This window comes from Lolium rigidum, chromosome 7, assembly GCF_022539505.1.
Source record: "Lolium rigidum isolate FL_2022 chromosome 7, APGP_CSIRO_Lrig_0.1, whole genome shotgun sequence".
NCBI lineage: Eukaryota > Viridiplantae > Streptophyta > Magnoliopsida > Poales > Poaceae > Lolium > Lolium rigidum.
This window is the reverse complement of record NC_061514.1, coordinates 361,278,788-361,300,492: the sequence shown is the minus strand read 5'-3', so window position 1 is coordinate 361,300,492 and position 21,705 is coordinate 361,278,788. Positions and strand designations below refer to the sequence as shown.

Here is a 21,705-nt window from a genome sequence, read left to right as displayed (position 1 = left end):
TCGCGCGCCTCTCTGCTAGTCTCCGTCAACAGTATCTCCTTCCTCAGCCTCCTGCCGTTGACTGCAAACTTTATCATGTGAACATCCCATCGATCCTCATGCCCGCAGATCGATATCCTGCAATGCCCCGGGCTGAACTCTTATGTTGAACAATTTTCTTGTTTTGTTGTTGCCAAGTAAAGGGACGGGAGTGGTGCCAGCAATGGGGGCGACGGCGGCTGGTCGATGCGGCCGATGGACGCGGAGCAGCTGCGGGAGTGCGGGCACCGGATGGTGGATTTCATCGCCGACTACTACAAATCCATCGAGGCATTTCCCGTCCTCAGCCAAGTCCAGGCACGATCACTCTTGACTCTTCTGCAAATCCTGCAATACAAACTTGCTCACATGCTGTTTCTGCAACATTATATATCGCCTATATAATATGACTTGGCGCGCCGACTCACCCATCCACTAGTTTAATCCAGGTGTTTTGTGTAAAAAAAAAGTTTAATCCATGTGTTCTGTAAATTACTCTCTGGTACACATAACTCTCCCACTGAGGGCCAGGATTCTCAAAACGAAGAATAGGAGAATCGCAGGATTAGATTAGGAAACTGTTGGGATTTTGGATGAAGTAGTGTTTGATTGCACGGGATAAACAAAAGAATTGTAGAGTGGATGGAATTTTTCCTCAAAACTAGTGCAAAGGAATGTTTTGAAAGAATTCGTAAGGATTGTAATCCTTTGAATCAAACGACTTTTATAAGAAAAAATCTTAAGTTTTCAATGTTACAAAAATCCTACACAATTCTTTCGAATCAAACAAGCTCCGATGGAAAAAAAGTTGCACAATTGTCAACTCCCCTGCATCTTAAACTCTGCTCGGTTACTCCCTTCCATCAGCCAACACAACGACACAAGAAAATAAAGGGCAGCTTGTGTTTTCTCAAAAACAAAGACACAGTCCAGCATGGATGATAGAGGTAACGCGAACAAGCAAACTGGACTTGCTAATGATTACAAATATGCGCTTCTAATTACTGGACCTGTTGGGGTGAGTACCATGCTAAATAGTCATCATCACTAGATACAAATCAAATTAAATTGACCAGGAACAAATGGCACAAAATATACATCAAAGAAGAAGGTACTCATTGTTTTCAGATTAAACGCTGCCCTTATATTCACATCGTGGACATGTCCAGAATCCAGATCCAACAGGTCTACAATGCAGATCAACGGAACACCCAGCTACTTATTACAACTTTTATTCCCGCAGCTTTTCTTTGCTAAAATATGTGCAACAACATTAGCAGATCGTCGCACCGCTCGCACCGAGGGTTCGTGGAAATTCATCAGAAGAAGCTTGATCTCATTCACCAACTTGTCACACTGCCACCTTGATGGTATGGTTGCCGTCGTGAGGCTTGATCGATTTGCCTGAATTCAGAAAACAGAGAGAACAAGAGAGAAAGAGGAGAGAGAAAGAGGAGCGAGCAGAGTTGGTTCTGTTCCAGTATCCAGACTTGTTCGATGCCCTCTCATGCTGCATTCTCCTGCCTTTATCATTTCTGCTCCAATGCCCGATCAGCTGGGCCAAGCCCATGTATAGAAGCCCATATCTCCAGTTCGGTACACGGGGTACGTCGGCAAATCCTATACACCGACCTGAGGATGGGCCAGGCCCATATAGCACGTTGTTTTTTTCCGTTTGCTGCGGTTTTTACGTTTTTTCCAGCTGTTGGTTTTGCTTTTCGGTTTTCTTTTTCCTTTTTGTTTTCTTTTTCTGTGTTTATTTTTTTATCGTTTGATTTTTCTGTTCAAAAATAATTTTCGAAAATTTTCAAATTTTAAAAATGTTCAAGTTTGAAAAAAAAATCATATTCGAAAGTTGAACAAATTTTGAAATTTGAACAATTTTAAAATTTGAACAAAATTTGATGTTCGAACAAATTTTGAGTTTTGAACGAATTTTGAAATTTGAACAAATTTTTAGTTTTGAGCGAATTTCAAAATTTGAACAAAGTTGGATTTTGAACGAATTTTCGAAATTTGAATTATTTCGGATTTTGAATAATTTCTGAATTTTTGAACAGATTTTGATTTATTTATGATTTTCGAATTTCAAACAATTTTGAATTTTGAACGTGTTTTGAATTTTTTAAAAGTAGAATCGTATATTCACAAGATCTTTATATAGAAAATTTTGAACAAATTTTAGAAACAGAAAAACGTTAGGTTTTTAAAACAGAATAGTAAACAGAAAAAAGAAAAAAAAGAAAACAGAAAAAACGTTACCTGATGGGCCGCGGCCCAATTAATAGCCGCCGGGTCGGAGGGGTGTGCGGCACCCCGTTCACGCCGGCAAAACCTATACACCGACCAGGTCGGTGGCTACCGGCCACCGCACACCCCCTAGTCGGGTATGGGCCAGGCCCATTTGGGTCTGTTTAGCCTGTGAAGTTCGTTTTTGCTTTTCCTTTTTGCTTTTCCGGTTTCTTTTTCTGTTTTCTTTTCTTTTTTCTATTTTCGGTTTTGTTTATATTTTTTTAGATTCGAAAACTTTAATTTTTTAAAAATGTTCAAATTGAAAAAAATGTTCAAATTTGAAAACGTTCAAATCTAAAAACCGTTCAAATTTGAAAACCGTTCAAATATAAAAACCGTTCAAATTCAAAAATTGTTTAAAGTTTTAAAATGTTCAAAATTAAAATTTGTTCAAATTTAAAAAATGTTCAAATGTAAATTTTGTTCAAATTTAAAATTTGTTCATATCGAAAATTGTTCAAATCCAAAAATTGTTCATATAAAAAAAATAGAAAATAATGCTTTCAAATTTTCGAAAATATACAAATTTTGGAATATTTTGTTTTTCCGAAAAAATTTCACATTAGCATTTTAAATTTTTAAAAAAGAAAAGAAATGAAACAGCAGAAAAGGAGAAAAACAGAAAAAAAGAAAACAAACGTCACTGGGCCGGCCCAACAGGCACCCTGGGGGGTGCGGTGCCTGGTCCGCACCGACCAGGGTGGTGTATAGCACCTCCCGTTCACGCCGACCCGGTCGGCATATAGCACCTCCCGGTACGTCGGGTGTGTTAGGAATAAATTAGCGTCATAATTAAGCTAATTAGGCAGTTAGGATTTCCATTAGGATAACTACCTAGCAGTTAGAACTTTAGCGTTGTCCAAACGCTGTGTATATGGAACCGTCGTCCCATCCTTGCAAAGGGACGCAAATGTTGTAACTGACAATGTAAAGCACCTGTTGGGCCCCTATAAATACCCAACAGATTCTATCAATAAAGACATCCATTTTCACTCAATCTCTCTGGTTTCTCTCTACGTTATCAGCACGATAACGTGTTAGAACTCAGATTAGAGAGTAAAACTTGTGATCTATTGCTTGTGGGCAAAGCCCTATTTATACAGGAGTTTGGGACGCCTTGTACAGGCGCCTGTTACAAAGAGATGCCTCTTGGCATACGAGAAGGCGTCCGTACGGACACAGGCGTCCGTACGACGCTTTGGACATAATTAACACATGCCTAAACTAATGACAGTTGCTAATGACGGTTTGCTTTAAATCGGTTCTGTAGAGGCGTCTGTTTAATCTTAACACTCCCCCTTGTACAAAGCTGCTTCTCGTATGTCTTTATTCCTTGTATAGTCTTGAAAATATTGGTCTTGATCACAAGCATATGTTTTCTTGAATAACTCCCCCAAAAACCCTGTGGGAAAAATATGAGGAGAATAGTATTTGATATGTTGTGAAAACTCCTTTAAAACCCGGTGGGAAAAATAAGGAGAAATGATACAACATATAATGATCATTGTCTCTTTGATAACTTATACGAGAAAACCTTAAAAGGATAAAACTCACTGTTAAGTTTAGATGACAATTAATATGTTTTGTATACATCCATTAAAACCCCGGTGGGGAAAATAGGATACATGACATATATTCTTGTGTTGATATTACCTCATTAAAAACCTTGATGAGAACCATGAGAGTAAACTCATAAAGGGAAAAAGAGTGTAATATGATGTTTGAATGGGTTATAATTCAGAGAGATACTCCCCCTGATCCTTGCAAATCACGAAGTCATCGCATGCCAATTCCACGAACATATTTTTCAAATGTTGAGGCTGGTAGAGACTTTGTGAATAGGTCAGCGAGATTATCGCATGATTTAACTTGCAAGATGTTTATATCCCCACTCTTTTGTAGTTCATGAGGATAAAACAATTTAGGTGCAATATGTTTAGTGATATTGCTCTTTATGTAACCCGTTTGCATCTGAGCAACACAAGCAGCATTATCTTCGTAGATAATGGTTGGAGATTCGATAGAACCTTTACCACATGATTGTTGTATGTGGTTTATCATTCTGCGAAGCCACACACATTCACGTGATGCTTCATATAATGCGATTATTTCAGAATGATTGGTGGATGTAGCCACTAGGGTCTGTTTAGAAGACTTCCATGAGATGGCTGTCCCACCATGTAGGAAGACAAAACCGGTTTGTGATCTGGCATTATGGGGGTCGGATAAGTAGCCAGCATCGGTATACCCAATCATCTCAATGTCCAGATTTTTCTGAAATTGAAAGAATAGGCCAAGATCCTTTGTGCCTTGGAGATATCGAAAGATATTCTTGACTCCCGTCCAATGGCGTTTGGTGGGAGCTGCGCTATGTCTAGCTAGTAAATTTACTGCAAATGCAATGTCAGGCCTGGTGCAATTTGCGAGATACATGAGCGCTCCAACAGCACTGAGATATGGGACTTCTGATCCCAATATATCTTCTCCTTCATCCCTTGGTCTAAATTGATCTTTCTCTACGTCTAGGGATCGAACAACCATGGGAGTTTTGGATGGATAGGATTTGTCCATATTGAATTTCTCCAATATTTTCTGGATATAGGCGGTTTGGTGAACCAAAATACCCGAGGGAAGGTGCTCGAGTTGTAATCCCAAGCAAAATTTGGTTTTACCCAAATCCTTCATTTCAAATTCCGTCTTTAGGTGATTGCGTGCTTCATCAATATCTTGTGTGTTACCAATGATGTTTAAATCATCGACATACACCGAAATAATGCAAAATCCGGTCTCGGACTTTTTGATGAAAACACATGGACAATCATCATTATTGGAGTATCCCCTTTTTAAAAGGAACTCACTAAGTCGGTTGTACCACATGCGTCCCGACAGTTTTAAGCCATACAAAGACTTATTTAGTTTTACACAATATACGTTGCGTTTTGCATTTGGATTCGGGACTGGAACTCCATCAGGAACTTTCATGTATATGTCCGAATCAAGTGAGCCGTAAAGGTAAGCGGTCACCACGTCCATCAACTGCATAGATAGACGATTTTGTACTGCCATTGAAATAAGATATCGGAAAGTAATACCACTCATTACTGGAGAATATGTTTCATTGAAATCAATGCCTGGTCTCTGCGTGAAACCTTGGGCTACAAGCCTTGCTTTATATCTCACCACCTCATTGTTCTCGTTCCTCTTACGGACGAAAACCCATTTGAATCCCACAGGGAAAACTCTGGGAGGTGTAGGTATTGCTTCAGAGAATACCTTTCTTTTATTGAGCGAGGCTAATTCAACTTGGATTGCATCCTTCCATTTAGGCCAGTCGGAGCGTTTCTCACACTCTGCCATGGTCTTTGGATCATGATCATTTAGAAGGTTGTTTGCAACTGTAGTTGAGAAATATATGTCGACAATTGTAGACTTACGATTGTAAGATTCTCCAGAATCTATATAGTTTGTGGAAATTTCATTTACCCTTGTTGACTGGTCGAGATTTCCCAATACGATTGAGTCAGGGTTTTCCGATGTCCCAGTCATTGAGTGCACAACTGAGCTGGGTTGTGGAGATCGTTCTTCCACTGGGTGTTCATTACCCATTTGATGATTATCAACGCTAGGTTGATTTACATTTACCGGTTCGGAGGGTTTCTTCCTCTGTTTCCTTTGTTGCTTGCGAGAAGCTGAATCATGTTCGGTGGCCGTACTTCTCCCCCTCTTCCTTTGAACAGGGAGTTGAGTGGTTTTTGTTGGTACCTCCACTCTTTCGGGCGCATTTCTGGCAGGATTATAGGATTTTGTAAGACCTTTATAGTCAGTAAATGAATGCAGCGAGGTTATTTGCAATGTGTTGCAAATCAATTATTTTCCGAACTTGAAGTTCAGTTTCTTGAGTACGTGGATCAGAGGAGGAAATGCCTTGGGCATTCCAATCGATTTCCGGGCATTCTTTTTGGTACTTGATATCTCCCCCTAATGCCGGGAAATGGTCCTCATTGAAGATGCAATCAGCGTGACGGGCTGTGAATAAATCCCCTGTGAGGGATTCAAGGTACTTGATTATTGACGGTGATTTGTACCCCACATAGATCCCCAGTTTCCGATGTGGGCCCATGGATGTACGCTGCGGTGGTGAGATGGGCACATATGTGGCGCATCCAAATTTACGCAGATGGGAAATATTTGGTAGATTTCCACGTACTAATTGCGAGAGGGAAGTGTTGTGATATGCAGTTGGTCGCAATTGAATTAAGTCAGCAGCGTGTAAAACTGCGTGACCCCAACATGAAGTTGGTAATTTGCAATTCATTAATAATGGTCGTGCAATGAGCTTAATTCTCTTAATTAGGGATTCAGCCAATCCATTTTGTGTGTGGACGTATGGGACCGAGTGTTGAACCTCAATTCCTAGTGCCATGCAATAATCATTGAAGGCACGCGAAGAAAATTCAGCAGCGTTGTCCATTCGAATTGATTTAATTCGATTCTCAGGATAATGAGCTTGTAATTTAATAATTTGTCTCATTATTTTGGCAAATGCATGGTTTCGTGTGGATAATAGACACACATGAGACCATCGTGTAGATGCATCAATTAGAACCATGAAATACCTAAAAGGTCCAGATAATGGTTGGATCGGACCACAAATATCACCTTGAATTCGTTCAAGGAATTGGAGTGGTTCCGCTTGAATTTTAAGATAAGAGGGTCGTAAAATGAGTTTCCCGGTAGCACATGCAGTGCACACAAAATCTGAAGATTGTGGGAATTTGGCTTCATTTAAGTCATGACCATTGGAATTGCCGATAATTTTCCGCATCATCCCGATACCGGGATGACCAAGGCGATCATGCCAAGTTTGGAATGCATTGACATTCTGAAAAATTACCTTGTACGCAACGTGTGCTACGGGTTTTATGTATGTGTAGTACAATCCTGATGATAAAGAGGGAATTTTCTCAAATATTTGTTTGCCATATCCGTTATCTTTGGTAAAGAGGAGATACTCCTCCTTGTTGTCTTCATGGGTTTCAATGTGAAAACCATTTTTACGGATATCTCTATATCCTATGAGGGTACGAGTTGAATCGGGATACAATAAAGCATCCTCAATTATAATTTGTGTACCCATAGGGAGGGTAAATATGGCGCGCCCTGTGCCAACAATTACCGCATCGCGTCCAGCGATTGTTAAGATATCTCCATTCATCTTTGTAAGAGTTTGGAAATACTTTATTTCCCTAAGTATAGAGTTTGTGGTACCACTATCCACAAGGCACATTTCCTCCTCCATTTGGATTGACTCCCGTAGAAATCTATATATTGAAATGTAGAATTTTCATCAATGAAAAGACTTATTGGATATATAGAATATATACAACTTTATTGATATCAAAGTGCTGATACAATATTTATATTGTGCTTTACAATATAGGGTGACAACAACAACAATAATACTATGTTCTTATTACAACAATCAAATGGATGTAAACAAATATTCTATATAATGGAGTTGATTGACTAGTCAAAGTCTCCGAACACGTCGTTGGAGGCGTATTCGATCATCATATTCTCCTTGTCCATGGAGTCCCGTGGTACATGTAATTCCTTGGTGTTGCTTGGTGCTCTTTGAACATCTCGCGAACATCCAACTTCCATGTTGTTTTCGGGTTGAAGATTGAAGTGTGCTTCATATCTTGCTCCTTGGGCAGGTCTGTTACGTCCCATGGATTGCGGGTAGAGGTTTACCGGATGTTTTGGGGTGCGGCATTTTTTGGTGACATGCTTGTAGCATCCACATTTCTGGCAAAGATTAGTTTTATCAAACTTGTTCTTTGCAATGCCCTTTCCCTTGTCTGAATTATGTGGCTTGTTCTTGTTGTTGCGGTTGCGGTTGTAATTACCCTTAAAGTTCTTTTACGACCTTTGAAAGAGCCATTGAACTTATTGTTTTTCTGAAAATTTGCATGTACCTCAGGTAGAGGGGCAGCCCCAACCGGGCGTTGATGACTATTCTTTAAAAGAAGTTCATCATGTTTTTCTGCCTGGAGGAGAACATGTATAAGTTCAGAATAAACTTGGTAATTCCTTGCACGATATTGTTGCTGTAGGATCCTATCAGCTGGGAGCATAGTTGATAGAGTCTTTTCTATCTTCTCCTCTTCTGAAGGTTCCTTCTCGCAAAACCGTAACTTCGAACAAATCTTATGAACCTCATGGTTATAAGCTCCGACAGATTTGAAATCCTGGAGTCTTAACTGGGTCCACTCATGACTAGCTTCAGGTAGTATAACTGCCCTTTGCTGTTCATATCTAGTTTTGAGTGCTTGCCACATATTGCTTGGAGATTCCTCCATTAAATATTCAGATTTCAAATCTGGGTGAATATGGTTTCTTATAATGTATAAAGCACCATATTTTTGTGGCTCAGTTAATTGTGCAACTCCCTGCAGAAGGGGTTCCTCAGGTGGTATGAGTGCAGCTGCAATTCCACGGGATGAAAGACTAATTTTAACATCCATAGCCCATGTAGGATAATTATTTCCGTCGAGCGCAAGCTCTTCAAATTCTTTGACGGTCATTTTGTCCTACATGAATGAGAACCAAGGATTTGTAAATTTACTTGTATGTAAATTAAAATCATCATGGTTATGTCGTAATAAAATTTGCAAAATTGCTGAACTCAAGTGAATCCTTGAGTTTTAGTGTGGACCCCAAATTATCTATCATAACACGTTGTAGATAATCACCATTTTCATGGAGTACATCTCACAGTACTAAGAAGCATAATCTGACCAAAATCAGTAGATGCCTTTGATCTTAGTACCTTATATTATGATTTGATTTAAATATATGGGAGAGCACGTTGAAGGTAGTCATAATGTCAATTTTGACAAAATGTAGACCTCACAATAATTGTGGATAATCTGCTTATTATCGCAGTAGAAGAAGGACAGCGGCATCTCCGCATCGTGGGTCACGGGAGGAGCCGACAGGATTTTATTTCCAGGACTCTTTCCTATTCCCCTTTTGACCGCATGTCCAAGCCGTGGGCCAAAGAAAAGTCTTAGGCAGCCACGTTGCCATTTTCCTCTCCGTGAATTAGAAGTGCTAATTTACTTACGTACTGTTAGCTGTTAATCTCAGTTTAGAACCATTGGTTTGTTCTTTGTTTAGTTTAACAGTGTATTGTGATTTAAATACATATTTCTAGACCTCATGTCTATTAGAAGTCACAAGTATGTAATGTGTCATGTTATTAATATATTTGCCTCTAGCATATTATAACATGTTATTTGGTACAGCAATTTTATCCCACGCTCTAAATTCATCCGCGTTCAAATTGTTCCTCTAGAACAAATTTGTTGCTTACCAAAATAAATTTTACTATCAAGTAAAATTAATTAAATGCATGATCATACATGCAGGAAAAATGGGTGACATCAGTAAAAAAGAATTTCAAGAACTACAACTTGATGGAAGTAACTATCTATCATGGGCCATGGATATGAAAATAAATTTAAATGGTCGTGGCCTTGGTCCCGTGATAATCACACCCCCCAAAAATGCTCCAGAAATACCCCAAGTGGCAAAGTATGCGGCATTACATTTCATAAGGCACCACCTCCATCCCGATTTAAAAAATGAATATTTGATGGAGGAGGATCCACTAGCTTTATGGAACTCCCTCAAGGAGAGATATGACCAACAAAGAGCGGTTATGTTGCCGGAAGCCGAGAGAGAATGGTCTCTCATAAGGTTCCGGGACTTTAAGTCCGTTGCGGCATATAATTCTGCCGTGCATAAAGTTAACTCCAAACTGAGATTTTGCAACAAGCAAGTTTCGGATGAAGATTTGATCGAGAAAACCTTATGCACTTTCCATCCTCGATGAGGATATTGCAACAAGCAATATCGTCAACACAAATACACGAAGTATTCTGAGCTTATATACACATTACTTCAGGCCGAGAAGCATGATGAACTTCTCATGAAAAATCACAATGCTCGCCCAACGGGTGCCATGCCGATCCCTGAAGCACATGCTAATGCTCATTTTACTAATAAATTCAGAAACCGTAAGAGGAACTTCCGAAAACTCAAGGGAAAGTGGAAGAATAATGGTCAAAGGACCAATGGTCAATTTAAGGGGAAAGGTCATTTCAAGAAGAATGATCAAAATAACAACTCTCAAGTTTGTCAAAGGTGTGGATGTGCGAATCATCGTACAAACAAATGTCGTATTCCCAAGCACCTAGTGGACCTATACATGAAGTATGGAGGAAAAGGGAAGCAAGTTCATGGAAATAAGGCTGAAGCTCACTTCAATGCCATTGAAGACAACCCTCAAGCTAGTCCTTCTCAAAGTGCTATTGAAGAATTCAAGCCAAAGGACAACATCATCCTCGATGAAGACATGCTTGTGGACTACACCCAAGATGTTTTTGGAGACCTCAATTGATCTCCTAAACAATTGATGTCACTTACTATTCAAATACTACGATGTGTTATATATTGTATAACAACAAGTAGAATAAAGTCTTTCAGACTACATGTATTGTATTATGTGAATCAGACATAATATTGTAATGTATTTATTTTGAATTTCTAATATAAATACTATGTATGTAATTTGATGAATATATGAATAAAATAAATTTATTCTAAAATATTCTCTTTCTATTTTTAGAAATTTACGGGAAAAATCCGATGGAAGAAGAATTATGTTTAGTGGATAGTGCTACTACTAACACAATTTTAAGGGAAACAAAATACTTCCAAACTCTTACTAAGAGAAAGGAAGATGTTATGACTATAACCGGGAGTAACAAAGCAATAATTGGTTCAGGAAGAGCTACATTCACACTCCCTATGGGTACTACTATTGTAATTCAGAATGCACTCTTGTATCCTGAATCAACGCGTACCCTTATAAGTTTCAAAGATATCCGATCAAATGATTTCCATCTTAAAACTGTTAAGATGGATAAGAAAGAATATTTGCTTTTAACAAAAAGCGACGGATATGAGGAACAAACTCTTGAAAAATTCCCTTCATTTTCATCCGGATTATACTTTACATACATCAAACATGTACCTTTTGTTGCGTACAAAATAATTTTTCAAAATCTTGATAAATTCAAGACTTGGCATGATCGCCTTGGTCATCCTGGAATAGGTATGATGAGAAAAATTATAAGAAATTCTATTGGTCATAATTTACCAATTAAAAGATTTCCCAAGTCATCAGATTTTGTATGCACCGCATGTGCTACCGGGAAATTAATTATTAGGCCATCCTACCTCAAAGTTAAAAATGAGTCACTTAATTTTCTTGAAAGAATTCAAGGAGATATATGTGGTCCAATACAACCTTTATCTGGACCATTTAGGTACTTTATGGTGCTCATTGATGCATCTACTAGATGGTCACATGTGTGTTTATTATCAACACGTAACCATGCCTTTGCCAAATTAATATCTCAAATTATCAAATTAAGAGCAAATCATCCTGAACACAGGATTAAAACAATAAGAATGGATAATGCGGCTGAATTCAGTTCACGCGCATTCAATGATTATTGTATGGCCTTAGGCATTCATCTAGAACATTATGTACCTTATGTTCATACTCAGAATGGATTGGCTGAATCTTTAATCAAAAGAGTAAAATTAATTGTTAGACCATTGTTGCAGAATTGCAATTTACCAACCTCTTGTTGGGGACATGCGGTTTTACACGCCGCGGATCCGATACAAGTCAGACCAACTGCATATCATGAAACTTCCCCATTTCAAATAGTACGAGGCAATCAGCCAAGTATTTCCCACCTGCGAAAATTCGGTTGCGCTGTATACGTACCGATATCACCACCGCAGCGTACCTCCATGGGCCCCCATAGAAAAATTGGAATCTATGTGGGATATAAATCTCCATCAATTATAAAATATTTAGAACCCCTAACAGGGGACCTGTTTACAGCCCGGTACGCTGATTCAATTTTTGATGAGGATCATTTCCCGGCATTAGGGGGAGAAACAAACCACAAAGAATGCCAGGAAATAGATTGGAATGTAACAGGCATCCAATCCCTAGATCCACGTACTAAAGAATCTGAATCTGAAGTTCAGAGAATAATAGATTTGCAACACTTTGCAAATAACTTGCCAGACGCATTTACTGATCACAAAGGTGTCACTAAATCATATATCCCTGCAGTCAATGCACCAGAACGAGTAGAGGTACCAAATAAAACTACTCAACTCCCAATTGCAAATAAAAGGGGGAGAAATCTGGTCTCTAGGGAAAAGGCTTCTCCAAAGCCACCGCGGAAACAAAGAAAATCTATGACAGTAAATGCAAATCAACCTGAAGTTGATAGACACCAAGATGATGTTCAACATCAAGAACCTAGCATAAATGTGCACACAAATTCTATTGCTGGGACATCGAAACAACCAGACTCCGTTGTTATGGGAAATCACACGGTGCCTGAAGAAACTACTGAAATTTCCATAAACTATATCGATTCGGGAGAATCATATAATAGAAAGACTACAATTGTCGACACATATTTCTCCTCTAAAATTGCTAAAACCCTTCAACTGGATCCAGAGCCAAAATCTATGAAAGAGTGCCTGAAGCGCTCGGATTGGCCTAAATGGAAGGAGGCAATTGAGGCAGAATTGCGCTCGCTTAATAAAAGAGAGGTATTCTCTAAAGTAATACCTACTCCTCAAAAAGTCTTCCCTGTGGGAGCTAAATGGGTTTTCGTTCGAAAAAGGAACGAAAATAATGAGGTGGTGAGATATAAAGCGAGACTAGTAGCACAAGGGTTTACGCAGAGACCCGGTATCGACTACGACGATACATATTCTCCTGTAATGAGTGGAATTACGTTTCGATACTTAATATCATTGGCGGTACAAATGAATTTATCAATGCAGTTAATGGACGTAGTGACCGCATATCTATATGGGTCACTCGATGCGGATATTTATATGAAAGTCCCTGATGGACTTAAAATCCCTAATCCAAATATAAATCGCAACATGTATTGTGTAAAATTACAAAAGTCACTCTATGGCTTAAAGCGATCGGGTAAAATGTGGTATAACCGGCTTAGTGAGTTCCTTCTTCAGAAAGGATACTCAAATAATGATGATTGCCCATGCGTTTTCATTAAGAAATCCTCAAAAGGATTTTGCATCATCTCGCTTATGTTGATGACCTCAACATCATTGGTAACGCGACGGATATATCTGTAGCACGCAATCATTTAATGACGGAGTTTGAGATGAAGGATTTGGGAAAAACCAAATTCTGCTTAGGTTTACAACTTGAGCATCTTCCCTCAGGAATACTCGTTTATCAGCCCGCATATATTCAGAAAGTTTTGGAAAAATTCAATATGGATAAATCATATCCATCCAAAACACCCATGGTCGTTAGATCTCTTGATATGGAAAAGGATCCTTTTAGACCTAGGGATGATAACGAAGATGTATTGGGACCCGAGTTTCCATACCTTAGCGCAATAGGAGCACTAATGTACCTTGCTAATTGTACTAGGCCAGATATTGCCTTCGCAGTAAATTTATTGGCTAGACATAGTGCAGCTCCAACAAAACGCCATTGGGCTGGAGTGAAGAATATCTTCAGATATTTACAAGGTACCAAAGATCTTGGTTTATTCTATAAGAAGAATCAAGATATGACTTTGACTGGCTATACTCGATGCCGGCTATCTTTCTGATCCCCATAATGCTAGATCACAAACTGGATTTGTATTTTTATATGGTGGAACTGCTATATCATGGAAGTCAACTAAACAGACTCTAGTAGCAACTTCCACTAACCACTCTGAAATAATTGCATTATATGAAGCTTCGCGTGAGTGTGTATGGCTTCGCAGAAGTGATTAACCATATCCAGACCTCATGCAGTATAGGTTCATTAGAATCACCAACAATTATCTATGAAGATAATGCTGCATGTGTTGCTCAAATGCATATGGGATATATTAAAAGTAATATCACAAAATATATTGCTCCAAAACTGTTTTTCCTCATGAATTACAGAAAAATGGAGAAATTGATATTTTGCAAATAAAATCATGTGACAATCTTGCAGATTTGTTCACTAAGTCTTTACCAGCAGCCGCATTTCAAAAATGCATTCATGGCATTAGTATGAGACGACTTAGAAATTTGCAAAGTTCAGGGGGAGAAATCTCCCAGAACTAAACTTAGTATTTATCATCCGATAATAATATATTGTACTTTTTCCTTGTGAGTTCTCCAACGGATTTCTCATATAGGTTTTAATGATATAATTATTATACCAACGGTATATCGGATTCCTATATTATCTTTATATTTTTCCCACAGGATTTTGCAGGACATATATTGTACAAGATCAAGTTTTCAAGATCAATGTCCATCAAGATAAAGTTTTCAAGAAACACTATGGAGAATTTCGAACATAGAAGATTTCGAAGACATCGTTTGTCCAAGGGGAGTGTTAGGAATAAATTAGCGTCATAATTAAGCTAATTAGGCAGTTAGGATTTCCATTAGGATAACTACCTAGCAGTTAGAACTTTAGCGTTGTCCAAACGCTGTGTATATGGAACCGTCGTCCCATCCTTGCAAAGGGACGCAAATGTTGTAACTGACAATGTAAAGCACCTGTTGGGCCCCTATAAATACCCAACAGATTCTATCAATAAAGACATCCATTTTCACTCAATCTCTCTGGTTTCTCTCTAGGGTGTTACAGAACTGTCCATTCGCTGACCTGTCCACTTCTTCCTTCAGAAGTTTCGCTTCCACCCATTTCCGGGTACAGACCTGCATCTCCTTCGCGAGAACAAGAGCCCTCCGGGAAGCAAGCAATTCAGCTCCTTCAGCATCGGCAAAATAAGGAAAAAAAAATGTCAGGCCTCAGCCCTGAATCTGCCATGATGGTCTCTGATGATCACGCCACCCGCACCGCTGCCGGAGACCGACGAGAACGTCCCGGCTGCCTCGCCCATCTTCATCAAAGAAGAGGGCACTCTAAGGTGTTCATGTGAGCGGTCACATCATTACCTTACATCCTCTTGGTACTGCATCTGTAAAGGCCTCCTTCGCCTTGTGCTCCACCACCTTAGATCCCCTCGTTGCCGCATACGTAAAGGCCACCGGAGGATGCTGTGACATGCTTGTCCAAACCACCGCTGCAACATGGTGCCTCGGTCAATGCTGCGGCCACATCGCCATCCGACCGCGACGCCTGACACTTGAGACGGGCCATATATCGCCAACAACCTACATGTAACAGCACACAAGCATCCTGAGCTTGCCACGGTGTATAAGGACTTAGAACATCCTATTCTTTCTCTCTTTATTTTAAGGGTCACAAAACTATGCATCCGTCATCTTGTGAAGTGGTGATGTTGTCATTGAAGAACTAAGAAAACAGTCGAACATACTACTCTTTGTCTACAGAAGATGGATTGTGTTAATACTATATTTGGCACTCAACTAAGATTTGTGCATCTGTATCCATTGACCGGGTGATTTCATTGCAGCCAGGATATCTGAAGGAACTTCTTCCTGATTCAGCTCCAAACCGACCTGATACTTTGGATGCCCTTTTTGATGGTGATCTTCCTTCCAGTGCACTTTGAAGTGACATTGGAATTCATGTTTACCAATTGCACAATCCTTGAGCTATGCTTAATCAGCAAATTCTTCTGATGCCTAGATATACGACAGAAGATAGTACCGGGAGTAACTCACTGGCAAAGTCCGAATTATTTTGCTTACTATCCCTCAAATAGTAGCACTGCTGGATTCCTGGGGGAGATGCTTAGTGCCGCCTTTAACATCGTTGGCTTCAGTTGGATAACCTCTCCTGCTGCAACCGAGCTAGAGGTCATAGTCTTAGACTGGTTTGCAAAAATGCTTAAGCTTCCAAGCCAGTTTCTGTCATCTGGTAAGGCTGCAATCATATTTTTTAGTTTGATTGATCCATAAACTATTTATTGATCACAACATATAATTTTGATTTTGTTCTTTATATCTAGCACCTCATTTAATTTGCATCTCTAGTTATGATATGAACGAGAAGTTTCTGATTAACAAACACTATGTGGAACTTCCCATACTTGGTTATTCAATAATTTTTTTTTCTCGTGCATTTCCATTATTTATTTATTAAGGTAACGTTTCTTGTTTCCTTCTTCCTTGACATACTGATTGTTTGGTCTAGTTTAACGCTACTACATAGAATCCTGAACAACTTTTTCAAGCTACTCCAAAAAAAAGTGATCATTTCTTACTTTACTGCATTCTCCAATGAAGACACTAACTACAATTTTCAATCATATTTGCTATAAAAATATGTTATGAAAAACATGAAAGAAAAATCCAGAGACATTATTTTCACAGTCAATTACATGCTTTTTCACACAGACATAATTTCGAACAGCTGATGGTATGCACCCTAGGACAATCTACATTGTTGAACGTCTGTAATAGTTATCAAGCTGTACCATTAGCAATCACATAACCGTGTAGCCATGTTGTACAACATTATCTAGATTATTTAGGATTGTTTTCATGTTCGTGGATCTTATCATCATGATAGGATCTGACCTGAAAAATCATGGCTCTAGAGATCGTATGGTCTGAGCTACGGTACTAGAATTATATGCTACGACCCGATTATTATCCTATGTGGATCGTAATCAAAATAGTTTGATAGGATCCTATGATACAGACTATGATTTGGACTATCCTTGATCCGACACATTTACTTTATGGATTCTGCTTTAGTAGAATGGTACATAGAGGTGCTATCTTTTGATATAGTACGTGCATATCCTTAGCTAAAGTCACCCTTCTGAGTTTCTCTACTGCGTCCCCCTTTACAGCGCTTGGTGGAGGAGTAATCCAAGGTACCGCCAGTGAAGCAGTCCTTGTTGTACTATTGGCTGCACGAGATAGAATTTTAAAAAAGCAGGGGAAACAATCCCTTGAGAAACTAGTAGTTTATGCATCTGACCAGACACATTCTGCTCTGCAAAAGGCATGCCAGGTATGCTTATATAATCCAACTCATGTCTCACTTGAATTATTTCTAGTTATCTTTTATAATGAATAAATTACCTGTCTTTGTCCGTTCTTTGGATTTGAAGTTATTCAAAGAATGGCAATGAAGTAGTTAGATAATGTGCATTTTATTCTTGTACTTTTTTAAAATCTGTTTTGACCTGACCTAAAATTCTTCTGTTTATAGATTGCAGGAATTTTTCCAGAGAACTTCAGAGTTGTGAAGGCTGACTGTAGTAATAGTTATGCTGTTGCACCTGAAACAGTTAGCGAAGCCATTTCCATTGACTTGTCATCTGGGTTGATACCATTCTTCATCTGTGCAACAGTAAGCAATAAGCTGTGATTTCTTTGTATGCAAACTTCTTGAGTTAATGAAAACTTGTGTGAATTTCAACATTGAAGTCTCGACATGATTTACTATACTTTATTAAATAATTATTTGAGTTAATATTACTGATGTTAAGAAAAAATGTTCCTGAAAGTTTAAGATCATGATACTAGTCTGACGTCCAACTGTCTCTGTGCAAAACTACGGCAGCTACATTTATGTATAAAACTCGTCACAGGAGGGCAAGATTATTGGCCTGCTGCAGGTGATCGATATCATGATCTTGACTTGCGAGCATGAGGGTCTTCATCATTGCCGAAGCCTCCATAGAGCTGCTTTAAGCTGCCGCCATATTGGGCCACTACCTGTTCAATGATCCCGATCAGTTGCTCATCTCCTGTTGTGGTTCTTTTCGAGTGGAGGAGTGGTAAAACCATATTAATTTTCATGCTCCAACCAGTAGAACCAAAAGCCCTAACTCTGATGGAAAATTTTGGGCAATCAACATATAGTTAAACAATAATGCGATGAATGTTACAAAAAGTAATTACTTGAATGACATTCTCTTATATTTAATAGTTATGCCTAGCTTTTCATCTGCTCATTAGTACACTTATATTTTTGCTCCATGTTATTTTCTAAAGGAATTTCTTATTTGTTTCAGGTAGGCACAACATCTTCATCGGCCGTGGACCCCTTGCATAAACTAGGAAAGATAGCACAGGTGTTTGGGCTCGTTGGGTGTGATAATTAGTAAATATCAAAATTAGTATAATGAAGTAATGAATCTTTCTATGTATTTAAAATTTTATAGAATTTTGAATTTCTGCCAGCTATGCATAGAACACTGATCTGTTGCTGCTAGTTGAAAACCTAGTTATTATGTCCACTTTTGAGGAACAAGTCTGCACCTTGATAGGTAACTGATCAGTTAACAGCGGTCCCCAGATATTTTAAATGGGCCATAATTTTGAAGAGCAATCCTTTTTATAGAACTGAATTTAGTTTATGTTCCGTATTTAAGTCCTACGTAATCGAAATTTTAGTTGAGCAAAAAGTAGGTTTTGATCAGTTGACCAGTGGGAACCAGTTCCTATCTCTGCGGTCTTTTTTGCAACATGCTTTTTGGATTGTTGGTTCTACATTCCCATTGTTATTCACTATCTTATTTTGTATATGACTTGTGCAAATTATAATATAGGAATTCAAATATACTGATGAATGTACATGCTTCTGTTTTTTTAGGCCCATGGCATGTGGTTCCACATTGATGCTGCATATGCTGGAAGTGCTTGTATATGCCCAGAGTACCGACATCACCTTGATGGGGTAGAAGAAGCTGATTCATTCAATATGAATGCACACAAATGGTTTCTCACAAACTTCGATTGTTCCTTGTTATGGGTTAAGGTAAGTCATGTGATGATGTTCCAATTGGAATACCATGTTTCCACATCTGAAATCTTGCTCTACTTGTTTTTCCTACGCATATTGCATCGATATTATGTACTGACACCACGCGTATAAAAACAGGACAGGAGTTATCTCATAGAAGCATTATCTACAACTCCAGAGTATCTTAAGAATAAGGTTACGATATATACTTCCCTTGTCTATTTTTCTCTTGGGATATTTTCATCATTGTTCATTGTAGCGGATTAATCTACCTTTTCAAAGGTTGAGCTTCTCTGGATTGCGAATGCATGTTATTTTATATGGTTCCCCATTTTCCAAACTTGTTATACCATCTGGTTATCGCCAGGACCAGAAATCCTATTAGCTACTGGGAGCTTTTTTCCTAATGGGAATATGCTAGTTTGAGCTATTTTTTATTTTATTTACAACTTTATGTTGTTAGAAATTGTACTTGCCAACTTTTTGAAATGACACAAGAGAAAAGAGTAAAATCTGACCAATTACTGGGCTCTCGGCAGGTTGTACCATTGTAGGAAATATCTCCTGAGTAATTGTTGAATTTCGTTGAAATTCTCAACAATTACCTTATTTGTAGTAATGTGATACATAAATATTCCCGCAGTTTTAATCAATTGATTGGACAAACTGAAGTATATATTTTCAAGAGAACAAAAGGGTTATATTGAAAGAATGATGACAAGGTCCTCATGCCTGCTATCTAATTAATAAAAAATACATGTAAAAATCATTACTGTGAATTTTTTGTAAAACTAATTTTTGATTGGTGATTCTATAAATGTTTTACATTTTCAGGCCTCCCAAGCAAATTCTGTTGTTGATTTCAAGGATTGGCAAATTCCACTTGGCCGTCGTTTTAGGTGAATTCCTCTTGGCAATTTCATGACTCTTTATTAAGTGTACTGTTTATCTCTTACATACAGTTTAGTACTTAAAAATTTGACAAGGAATGCAACATCAGATTAATATTTCAATAAAGTCTATATAGTTTTTCTTCGTGGACTTAATATTTTTCTAAGATGAAGTGTATGCAATAAGCTTTCTGTATTGCAAAATAAATCACCAGTGGTAATAACGATGTAGTCAAATGATTAAAAAAAATCACCAAGCAACGAAAGATTGCACCTATCCCATGTGGTATTGGATGGCTGCACGGTGTGCCACAAAGAAATCTGAACAGTTTCTGTTAGGCGGGCCTGCCCATTTTTCAATATCACCGTTCCTATTAGAGACCAAATTGTAGCTTTTTTTTTTGCTACATTTACTTTGCTTGCAATTGCCGGATCAATTTTGAGGCCATACACATTTTTGAAAGAATATGAATCCATATGGATATTATAGAAAAAGAATCTTACAATTTTAGTGTTGCTCAGCACCATATATCAATGTGTTAACATCCAGCTTTCCAAGTGCAGTCACTTTGGCAGTATGACTCGTCGCACTGTTGTTCAGGCTATATGCGGCAGTTCCTTCTATGGCAATTGCATTGATTTCTCTTTACCAAGTGAAACTTTTCTTTTAGATCACTGAAGCTATGGATGGTATTGAGGCTTTACGGCGTGGATAACCTGCAGAGCTATATCAGAAAGCACATACAGTTGGCTAAACATTTTGAACAACTTGTATTATCTGATTCAAGATTTGAGGTAACAGAGAAAAGAAACCAATTAATTATACATTTATTTAATGATACTATGAAACTCTCGGTTAGCAGTAGTCCGAAAGAACATCATGTTTTCTCCTTCTTTTGGAAACCTCTATTTTACAGAGTTCTTATTTACTTCACTAATTTAGGTAGTAACTCCAAGGAACTTTTCCCTTGTTTGTTTCCGCCTTCTGCCCCCAACTTTTGAGGATGACAATGGACGTAACCTTAACTACAGCCTAATGGAGACCTCTAACTCAAGTGGAAAGATCTTCATATCACATACGGTTGGTTATTAGCAGATGCTTTGATGATCTCGATATGTATTCATGAAGCATAAATATCCACTGATTTTGTGGCACTTTCTTCTTCAACAGGTTCTTTCTGGCAAATTTGTCTTGAGATTTGCAGTTGGAGCACCGCTGACCGAGGAGCGACATGTGGATGCCGCATGGAAGCTTTTGCAAGATGAGGCCAGCAAGCTCTTTGAAAGTTTGTAGATTATAAATGCAGGTGCTCATTGATTAAGCTCCACCATTCAGGCCTATTATCCCGATAAGCTTTTACACCTGCTGATACATGTATTTTTGAAATGTCCTGATGAAGTCATAATAACAGTGATTACCGGCTTCATCGGCCATGACAGTTAAAATAATATTAACTCCATATATTGGTTCAAAACTGTACGAAATAGTAATTTGACCTTGTGAAAAGTAAATGGGGCTACCGTCCAGCCCCTCTTGACGGTCTGCTCAGGAACTCGCTTTAGGGCATCTCCAATAGACCAAACTTAGGGCATCTCCAATAGACCGACGCAAAACAGACGTCAAAAGTGACCAGGCGTGTCTGTTTGCGTCGGCTCGTGGATATCAAATAGGTT

At 38.5% G+C, this 21,705-nt stretch overlaps 1 protein-coding gene across 1 annotated transcript; it reads left to right on the top strand.

Annotated features, from left to right (window-relative positions):
• Positions 1-225: 225 nt before the first annotated feature.
• On the top strand, positions 226-21,325 carry LOC124677694 (tryptophan decarboxylase 2-like). The gene is made up of 12 exons (XM_047213657.1): positions 226-336; positions 15,891-15,963; positions 16,067-16,297; positions 17,238-17,401; positions 17,603-17,743; positions 18,411-18,470; positions 18,992-19,156; positions 19,280-19,336; positions 19,976-20,040; positions 20,703-20,826; positions 20,975-21,112; positions 21,203-21,325. Exons 1-12 carry the CDS (start codon positions 226-228, stop codon positions 21,323-21,325), a joined length of 1,452 nt encoding a protein of 483 aa, XP_047069613.1.
• The last annotated feature ends 380 nt before the right edge of the window (positions 21,326-21,705 follow it).